This window comes from Cavia porcellus, unplaced genomic scaffold (genome assembly GCF_034190915.1).
Source record: "Cavia porcellus strain 051 isolate PalLab524CR breed Dunkin Hartley unplaced genomic scaffold, mCavPor4.1 scaffold_31, whole genome shotgun sequence".
Classification (NCBI taxonomy): Eukaryota; Metazoa; Chordata; class Mammalia; order Rodentia; family Caviidae; genus Cavia; species Cavia porcellus.
This window is the reverse complement of record NW_026947514.1, coordinates 24,797,045-24,806,970: the sequence shown is the minus strand read 5'-3', so window position 1 is coordinate 24,806,970 and position 9,926 is coordinate 24,797,045. Positions and strand designations below refer to the sequence as shown.

At 38.0% G+C, this 9,926-nt stretch overlaps 2 protein-coding genes across 2 annotated transcripts in view; one reads left to right on the top strand and one right to left on the bottom strand.

Moving 5' to 3' along the window:
- Positions 1-5,026, top strand: Slirp (SRA stem-loop interacting RNA binding protein). The gene is made up of 4 exons (XM_003472455.5): positions 1-170; positions 2,759-2,817; positions 4,026-4,133; positions 4,919-5,026. The coding sequence occupies exons 1-4, from the start codon at positions 74-76 to the stop codon at positions 4,988-4,990; spliced, it is 336 nt and encodes a 111-aa protein (XP_003472503.1). The 5' UTR covers positions 1-73; the 3' UTR covers positions 4,991-5,026.
- Positions 5,027-9,926, bottom strand: part of Snw1 (SNW domain containing 1) — a 35,928-nt gene continuing 31,028 nt past the window's right edge. The window contains exons 12-14 of the mRNA XM_003472330.5: positions 8,327-8,444; positions 5,775-5,938; positions 5,027-5,694 (exon numbers count right to left, since the gene is read on the bottom strand). Of these exons, the coding sequence (XP_003472378.2) occupies positions 5,499-5,694; positions 5,775-5,938; positions 8,327-8,444 (478 nt within the window). The 3' untranslated portion in view covers positions 5,027-5,498. The remainder of the gene's footprint in view (positions 5,695-5,774; positions 5,939-8,326; positions 8,445-9,926) is intronic.

The following is a 9,926-nucleotide window of genomic DNA, read 5'->3' as shown; positions in this document are numbered from 1 at the left end:
GCAGTTTCTTCCGGGTTTCAGCAGACTCTTCCGGGGTTGCGACTCCAGGTCGCAGAGGTCTTTCAGGGTAAAGATGGCAGCCTCCATAGCGAGGGGTGCTCCGGCGCTGCGTACAGTTGTTAACCGGCCGGTTGCTTTCGTCAGGAAAATTCCCTGGACTGCAGCATCCAGTGAGTGATGGAGGATGTGGGAGGGGCGGGATTCTTAGGCCCAAGCAATAGGCAAAACCTCTGCCTTCTGCTGAGCGCTCAGCGTAGTGGCGGGATACCGAATTTGCTTTTTAGCAAGTAACTGCGCAGAACTTTTGTTTGTAATGAACTGTTTACAATTAAATTTAGGGTGATTTGGTAGAAAAGTTTATTATTTGCGGATTTTGTTCGAGTTACGATATATAAGGGATTGCGGTGTGGAGCTTAAGAGTCAAGATGGCAAAATTGTCGATATGGAGGCGAGATAAAAGGTAATTTCATTTTGTTCAAGGACGAGGACCTGCTAGGCTTGTAGTTTAGTGCTAGAGCGATGGCCTATCGTGCAAGACCCTGAATTCGAGCCTTTCTTCCATGCCTTAGATGAAGATCTGAACTAAGGAAGTGGTAAAAGTAAAGGGGTCAGATTTGCTTATGTTTTCAACCAAACCCCACGGCTTTTCGTGATGGTTTGAGGAGGGAAGGGTGCAGTATGAGAGAGAAAGCCTAGACTGATTTCCAAATTTTTCAGAGTTGATGAATTTGTGTTTAGAATTTGGGCGAAGCTGGATGAGAGAAAGTGAGGAGTCAAGTTGAAATGTGTTGTTTGTGAAGTCCTGTCAGGCAGCTGCATGGAGATCGTACAAGGTTATTGAGAAGTTGACTCTGAAGCCAGATTTTCTGGGTTAGAATACCACCTCAACTACTTAATATGGGAAAGGGGCTCACAACTATACCTCAGTGTAATTATCCAAAAAAAAAAAAAAATAGAGTCGATAATATGGAGCTACTTTATAGGATTGAGGCGCGTACTAGACAAGTTTATATAAAAATGTCTTAGATTTTTGCCGACTGTGATCACTCAATAAATGGGTAATTATCTTCATGGTCACTAAATGGAAGATCACAGGAGAGATAGTTTGGAGATAGTGTTGAAGTCAAGGTTTACCAACTTTTGATTTTTTTCATTTGGGGTTTTGAGTTTGCTTACTACAATTTAAAATCTGTGGTCACTTTTTGGAGGTATTTAGGTAGAGATTGATAGGATTTTCTGCGCGCTTAGAAGACAGAATATAAAGTAAAGTGGCCTTTATTTTAAGGATGTGGAGAGAAACTCCATGACTGCTGGGGTCTGGCTTTCTCTGCCAGAGGCGTCGTGTGGGGGGCATATGTATAGCTTTGCTCTGGGGTGGTGCCTAAACGGGCATCGCTGATGCCCAAGCAGCCCACTGGAGTTCATTTCACTCCACAGGTAAATTGCCTACTGGTGGAGAAAATGACCTCAAGGTAAATGTCCCTTGGTCCCGCCTCTCACTACTGTAATGTCCTATCTAGGGCAAAATCCTTTCAAAGATTACCACCTATTTTAACTCCGGATTTCAGACGTTTCAGAATTCTTTTTTTTTTTTTTTTTTTTTGGTACCAGGGATTGAACTCATGACCTCATGCTTGCCAGGCAGGTACTTATGCCGCTGAGCTAAATCCCCAGCCCCAAGTTTCTGAGGTTTCGATCCATGGTTGGTTGGCCTTGTTGCTTTAGACTTGTTAGTGCACCATCATGGTGGGGCTGCATGGGGAAGCAGAAAAAGAGACAAGAGGCCCACCTCTTAAGAGTTCCACCACTTCCCAATAACATCAGACTTTTACTTATTCATTCATCCATTATTTAAGCCTTATTGTGTAACACACACTGTAAATATGATAGTTTCTATACAACTTATAGTATAGTGGTGGGTGGGACTCACAAACTAAACATACAGAATGTTATTGAACTAGGAAACATAGATGGCTAATAGAAAATGCAAGCCAGCAAACTACAGCTGTAGTTCACAAGAACAGAGATTATGTAATTTTAAGATATATTGTAATATATATTAAAGTGTATAATTGTAAACAGATCTTAACAGATATGGTCCATTGTCTTGTAGTAGAAGCCCAGTAAAGGAATACTTAGTGGATGTATTTGGCTTGAGTATGGAAGGATAGGTATAATTAGGTATGAGATAGGAATACTGACACATCAAAGGAAGCAAACAACATATTCAAAGATAACATTCCGTAGGATAGGATACAGAAAATTTAATTTGATATACTGGAGAGTGACCATGGGCTGGCAGGAAATAAGGATGGAAGGATAGGTGAGATTAGCTCGTCACATTTTAGAGCATCAGCTGTTTAACTCAGTGTAAACTTAGGAAAGACTAAAAAGTTGAGCTGCTATTTGGAAATCTCTTGATTGGTGACAAACTGGGTTGCATTTAGTGACTTCTGTATGATCTACTTATAAGGTTTTTACTGCACACACCTAACACAGTGTAACGAAAACGCTCGGTAACTGCTGAGTATGGAGACTGCTGCCATTGCAGCAGTTCATTTGCCTATGTCCTGGTCCCCACCAGGTATGGTATATTACAACAAATATAGTTACTCTTGTGACTGCTTGCTTAATTGTAAGGGATGCAAAGTAGTTTCTGGCCACAGGAGATTAGGGGACTCTGTTTGATATGTGCAATGCAGGTTAGAGAAAACAAAATATATTAACTACCTTTAATATATTGTCTCCCCTCCTACAGATGAACTGAGGGAATATTTTGCTCAGTTTGGCCATATACGAAAGTGCACTGTTCCTTTTGTGAGTATTTTTAAAAAACTATTGGGGACTGTTGGTGTAGCTCAGTGATAGAGTACTTGGCCTAGCATGTATGAGGCCCTAGGTTTGACCCCAGTACTACAAAAACAAAAAATGGTTATTCTCTAATTTTTGATTTTTTTAAATCAAAGCATATCACCTTACCATGAAATGAAGCTGTTCAAGTCTTTATTGATAAAATTATGACTAATATTAAAACATAACCTTACAGGTATTCATGTTAAATTTTTTAAAAAAAACTTAAAGATAGGATCAAACTGTAGTTACAGCTGGCCTTGACCTTGGTATATAGCCCATGGTGACCTTGAACTCAAAGGTGATCATCTTGCCTCAACCTCCTGAGTGCTGGGATTACAGGCATGCACCACTATACATGGCTGTATATATTATGTAAATATTAACGCAAACTTCAGTATTTGTGGTAATGGTTACGTGGAGGTATTTATCTGGTGGGGTTGTGGATCATTTGTGTATCATCACAAACGTCCTGCATTCTAAATTAATACTGATAAAGTAACCTTTGAAGTCTGAACTGTAAGCAGTATCTAAAATACAGCATTTTTGATAAAAGTACAACTTTGTAATGAGATTTATGAGGACCAAATAGTCTTCATTAAATAGGCATCTCCATCTGTTTATCAGAGGGCTAGAGGGGCAGGGCAGCATGTCTTCAAACATACTACTCTTGTGATTCGTAGGTCGAAGGATAAGCACTTTGTACAAGTAGCAAGTATTTAAATTAACCAGAAGTTAAGGTGGAATTTCTTTGCCACTTCTTATTAGGAACATGTAATAGTAAAGGTAGAGGGTAGTGTTGATAATGATTGGTCTCAGAAATGACCAGGTATAACTAGGTCTTGGGGATTTTCTAGTTCCCTGGGAATTAGGTTAGAAATAAGTATGTCAGTGGTCATAATTTATTCCTTGATTACTGTCAGTGTGGTTTGTATCTAGAATGTTAACAGCTCATTACCCATAGTTTTACTTGTCCAATGACAGTGGAAAAGCTCTATTAACACTGGGATTTAATCTTGGTTAACGAGGGTAAGTTAAGTAAGCTAAGGTTAGTGATATTTATATATGTTTGCAGTATGATTTTAGCAAATGAAAAAGCTGGTCGTTTGATTTGGAGCTTATGGAAAGTTTCTCAAGTTCATGATTCTTTCCCTTTTGATGTTTTGTATTTTTAGGACAGAAGGACTGGCTTTCATAGAGGTTTGGGTTGGGTTCAGTTTTCTTCAGAAGAGGAGCTGCAGAATGCAATACAATATGAAAATCATATAATTGATGGAGTAAAGGTAAATCTGTTTCTACATTTTATTTTTGTTTTTTGGTACTAGGGATTGAACGCATGACCTTGTGGTTGCCAGGCAGGCACTTATGCCACTGAGCTAAATCCCTGGCCTCTCTTTCTACATTTTAAAATGAGCCTTTTATGTACTAAATAGGTCAGAGTTAATGGAATGAAATGGAATTAGTGGAATGAATTTGGAAAATTTATGCCTGACAGACTTCTTTAATGCTTGTTAAAGACTACCTGGGCCTGTACTTGAGGCTGAGCAGGAGGCTCACCATTCCGTTCAGGGCCTCACTGAGAGCAGTTTACGTAATTCCCGAGTGGAGACCCTCTCAAAAAATGTAAAATAATTAATCAATCAGCAGTGGTAGAATGAGTCTAAAAGGACTGAGGAGGGAAGTATAGAAAGACTGTGTGGTGCTGGGGATTGAACTCCAGGCTTCATGCATGCAAAGTATGTGCTTTACAGCTGAGCTGTACCTCCAATTGGATGGCCCTTTGATGATTAACAAGGGGTATGTAATACAGAACAAGGGAAATACTGTCAAGTCAGGCAAACTAGCGTTGAGAGTTTGCGTTTCTCACATGATCTTGTTCCAAACTGACTTAAGAATTTTTAATTAAAGTTGAGGGAGTCTTAAGAACAAGGAATTAACTAATAACTGCTTGAGTCATTCATGCTGAATTTCTGAAGAAAAAAAGGCATTCTTACAAAATACTGATTTTGCTTTAATATTTTGGTAAACATTGCTTTTTCTTATACTGCTTATTTGATTTTTTTTTTAGGTCCATGTTCAAGTTCAAAGACCAAAACTTTGGCAAGGGGATCAAACATCTGATGAAGAGAAAGATTTCTGAGATGATTACTAATCATTAAATAAACACAAAACAGAATTTTGTCTAAATGCTTTTATTCGAAACAAGTAGTTGCAGTAAGCAAGACGTTACTTTCCCCACTCCAAAGAAAAACAGGACAACACACAAAATTCATTTCATGGCACAGTTCCAATATGTGAACATCCTCCTATTCATTGTGGTTGGAGAAACTTTATTTATAAGTAGTTGGTCTTACACAAAATATTACCCCAGACGACTTGTGTCACACAAAAAGAAGTCTCAATTCTGTGTGTGGGGTAGCATGTTCTCTAGGTGCTGAAAAGGTGGGAGAAGAACAAACACAACCCACTCTTTTAAAAAACTAATTCAGAGTAGAATTTTCAATCCTCCTGCCCCTGTAATAAAAAGTAGTGCTGGGCTCTAGTACCCAGATTTGGTTTTTTCCTGACCATTTACAAAGAGTCCCCCCATGACTTGCATCATTAGGGTAATGGATAATATAGTTCGTTCACTTTGAAGACTGCTGGATTTATTCTTTCCTCCTCTTCTTGCCTTCATGCTCATGTTCCTTGGGGCGGCTGCTATCTGAGGGTCTTTTAGAGCCACCATGCTGTTTGGCTTCTTCCAAAAACTTGTCCAGACCAAAAGGATCTTCTTCAAACTGAACAGGTCCTTCTCGGCCTCTCTTGCGGTCAGAACCAGAAAATTCCTTGTCAGGAACAAATCTAGGGAACAAGAAAAAGGACTATGAAATAGTTTTGTTCTATTGTATAAATAATGAAACTGAACTGTCTTGTCTTGGTACCTGTTGGTCTTTATTCTGGCTTCTAGGTCATCACCATACATGTCCTTGTCCAGATTTTTACTGGGCCTATAAATACTTTGGGCCATATCTTTACCACCTCTCCAGGCTTGATCATAAACATTGTAAATTTCATCTTCTCCACCTGCAAATCCACTGTCCATACCCTGTGGAAAAATGAATGACATGAAATAAGAAATCTATGGATTATTAAAAGCTGAAGCTAATTCTTCACATGAAGGATATATACTTGCTGATTTATAATACAGTTCACATTTTCAAAAACTGAACTACAAATTTTAGGAAGGTCATTAAAAATTGATCAAATGTAAGTTTCATGTTTGGCTTCATGGTGTGGCAGGTTGGAAGCAGAGCAATCAGGAGAAAAGGTATACCCTCTCAAGCTATGGCCCCAGTACTCACCTCTTCCCAGCATCATGTGTAATTAGAATCAAATAAGTTATTAACAAATTTGAGTACTTTCAAAGTAATCATTAAAATTGAAGGATCTACTGTAAGCAGATTTCTGACAATTTAAATTTTTGTGGACACAGCAAGAAAATCCAAGAATGGCAAAAAATTTGTTCCATTTACTGTAAAACAAAGTTATATCCCTTAACTGCCTAAGAATATCACTATTATAGTAATAAGGCTCACAATGAAAATATTAAACATTCTATATTTAGGTAAAAAATGTCCACAAAAGTCTCCTGTAATACTTTACATCTAAATGTCCCTTCAGAGCCTCATGCTCTCATAGGTGGGGCCATTGATGAGTTTCGAGCTACACATGATGGGAAGAGGTGGGCCACAGCTTGGGAGGGTATACCTTTCTCCTGATTGCTCTGCTTCCAACCTGCCACACCATGAGCAATTTTCCTTTGCCGTGTTCCTCTGCTATGCCGCCTTACCTTGGAGCCAGTTTACTATGAACTGAAACCTCTACGAACAGAAATAAATTTTTCCTCCATAGTTGTGTCACATATGGAGCCTCAGTGACAAGAAAGTAACATGTAATGTACAGAAGTTTATTGGATCATGGACGTGCTACACTCAGCAGCAGCTTAATGCGTTAATCAAGCCACAGCTATCCTGATATTTTGGAGACAGAGCCTGAGATGTGGCAGGCAGTCACTGGGGGCATGGACCTAGAAGGACATTTTTTCTTTCCCTGGCTTCGCTTCTCTCTGCTTCCTGCCCGCCATGTGTTAAGCACTTTTTCTTCTGCCATGCCCCTCTGCCATCTTGTTTCTTTCATCTTGGACCAGCTGACCATGGACTAAAACCATGAGCCAAAACAAACCTTTCTTGTATATTTTGGGTATTGGATAGTTTAAGCAATAGGAAAGTGACTAAGATATAATTTCTAAATGCTCTAAGTTTCTAACAGGTGTAAGTTATTTACTAATATGGAACTTTCATCCCTAACTTGATTTGTTAAAGCAGATAAACCATCACTGAAATCAAATCATTCAAGTTGGAATCATGACTGCATCAATTACAAATCTCATTTTTCTTATCCATACCATTTGGACTACATATATTTTATCTTTTTAAGGCCTGAGATAATACAAGTAAAAGATTTAGAGCACCAGGAATATAAAAAAACATTCAATAAATTTCTCAGAGGAACATATTAAAATTATACATTCAAATCTTTCAAAAGCCTCCAAGTTAATTAATTTTTCCCTCCCATAGCCCTGTAGAATTGACTCTTCTATATTCCTTACCCTGGATCCACCTTTTATCTACTTCCTTATACGTAATAAACATTAGGGTTTATGAAATGTGTTCCAGTTGGTTAATGACAACCAGCACTAGAAATCAATTTTCTTTTTCTTTGTGTGCGTGTGGATACTAGGGATCAAATTTGGGATCTCACAATTGTCAGGCAGGCACTGTGCAACTGAGCTAAATTCCTAGCCCCAAGAAATCAGATTTTCTGACAAACAGTCTGGTATTTAACTTTAAGGCTTCATTTTTTAAAAGATTTCAAGTTGACATGTCTCTGACATTAAAAAACCATCCAGCCAAGTATGATAGTACATCCTTACAATCTTAGCACTTTGGGAAGTTGAGGTAAGAGGATCCCAAGTTCCAGTCCAGCCTGGACAACAATTTAGTAAGACCTGGTCTCAAAGTGAAAAATAAAAAGGTATGGGTATGTAACTCAGTACAAAGACTCTGGATTGAATACCCAGTACTACAAAACAAAAACAAAAACAAACACACACACACAGACAACTACCACCAAAATAACCCAACAGTGGTTATTTTTTTAGTAGGCTGTATTTTAGAAACAGAAAGTAGACAGACATACCAGAATCATGTTTTATTACCTGCATTCTTTTGTCTTCTACCAGTGCTTCAAATTATAGCCAACTCTAAGAGGTTATAATCAGAAGTGTTTCATCTTGTCTTTTAAGTAATAACACACAACTTCCATTTTTCCCCGTATCATACTAGCTGTTAAGCTGATTCAAATCTGTTTTCTTTTCTCTGAGGATAGGTATTCATATCAAGACACAAGACAGGCAGTTCCTAGACTTCTTTACCTTGGATTGGTTGAAGAGCCGTTGGTCGTACTGAACTTCATTAGAAGTCCGAGGATTGGGCACACCAAGAGCAATGACTTCACTGATATCTCGATTTTCATTTCTCTGCAGTTTTGACCTATTTGGAGTATGTTATCATTAATTGGACATGTCTGCAGACAAGCTAAACATTCAATTTAAATACAACCAATCTTGGAAGCAAAGGAAATGAATATGTCTTGTCAACATATATTCCTAGACAATGTATCATCAGGTTGGCAGCCTTTACAGCATTTCAGATACATGACTGGGGGAAATGAGGAGAGGCAATGGGAAATAAAAAGATATTTGTATGTGTACCAACTCCTCACGACAAATGTAACCATTATGTGCTGCAACATGTACTGATAAAAATTTTAAAATGAAGATTGGAGATGCAGTTCAGTGGCACAAGCACATGCCTGAGTTTGATTCCTGGGACAAAAAAAACACATTTTTTAAAAATGAGATTAAAAAAAGATACATGATTAGAGGATACAGGATTCACAATAAGAATTTTCTACTAAGCTGGGTGTGGTGGCACACTCCTGTAATCCCAGCACCTGGAAGGCTGAGGCAGGAGAATCATTTGCAAACTCGAGACCATCCTGACCTACAGAGTGAGCCCAAGGCGAGCCTGAACTGCATAGCGAGACCCTGTCTCAAAAAGATAAAACAAAACAAAAACTTTCTACTAGCTCACACTCTAATTTAAGTCCTTTGCTTTTTTGATACGTATGTATTACAGATCCAAATGAAATGATAGCAACTGTCATTACTTATTTAACTAGAGGTGCAGGTTTTCAAATAGTTTCCATAGACAATCTGATTTCACCCAAAATCAAGTTTAAAACTTTTATGTGTTACCAATTCTCACAGTAACTTAACTGGTTTTTAAGGACCTAATATATCTACATAACCATTTTGATTTTTACAATTTAGTATGATCCAATCAAGAGCACCATAACTGAATACTTCATGTTTCATTTCTCTTTCTTTCTTCTACAATGATTTACCCACAACTCTGAATTATGATTTACTGCTTCCCCATGACTATACTTATTCAGTGAAATGAAATATGCCATTTAAGATATGACTTGAGAAAATAGATGTCAGCTCCAAACATGATCAGAGCATGGGAAAACTTGATTTGAAAAGAATGTATTTCATGTTTACATGTAACACTCTGTGAATATCCCAATTATGTATTTAGCATTTCCTCAATTTCCTAGTGACTGCAGACCTCTGACATGAGTAAACTACAGATGTCTCTAATTCCTACCTTATGTTCTCAATATATGTGTTTAGTTTGTTTTACACCATTTTGTACTTGAATGCCTTATAAATTTTTTCAAAGTATTTCACATAATAGTTCTGTCTTTCTATATTGTAAGTTAAGCTGCTCATATAAAGGAACACTTTTACTTCAAAACCTGCTCTTTGGGCTGGGGATTTAGCTCAGCAGCATAAGCATCTGCCTAGTGAGCACGAGGTTGTGAGTTCGATCCCCCATACAAAACAAAACAAAGAAATCATGCTCTTTTCCTACACTGCATCAAGCATTGTACTCTGGAGATAAATA

Coding starts and splice junctions, on each gene's coding strand:
- Slirp (XM_003472455.5), top strand. CDS start 74: ATGGCAGCCTCCATAGCGAGGGGTGCTCCGGCGCTGCGTACAGTTGTT. Junction 171..2,758: donor TCCCTGGACTGCAGCATCCA/GTGAGTGATGGA, acceptor CCCCTCCTACAG/ATGAACTGAGGGAATATTTT. Junction 2,818..4,025: donor GAAAGTGCACTGTTCCTTTT/GTGAGTATTTTT, acceptor TTGTATTTTTAG/GACAGAAGGACTGGCTTTCA.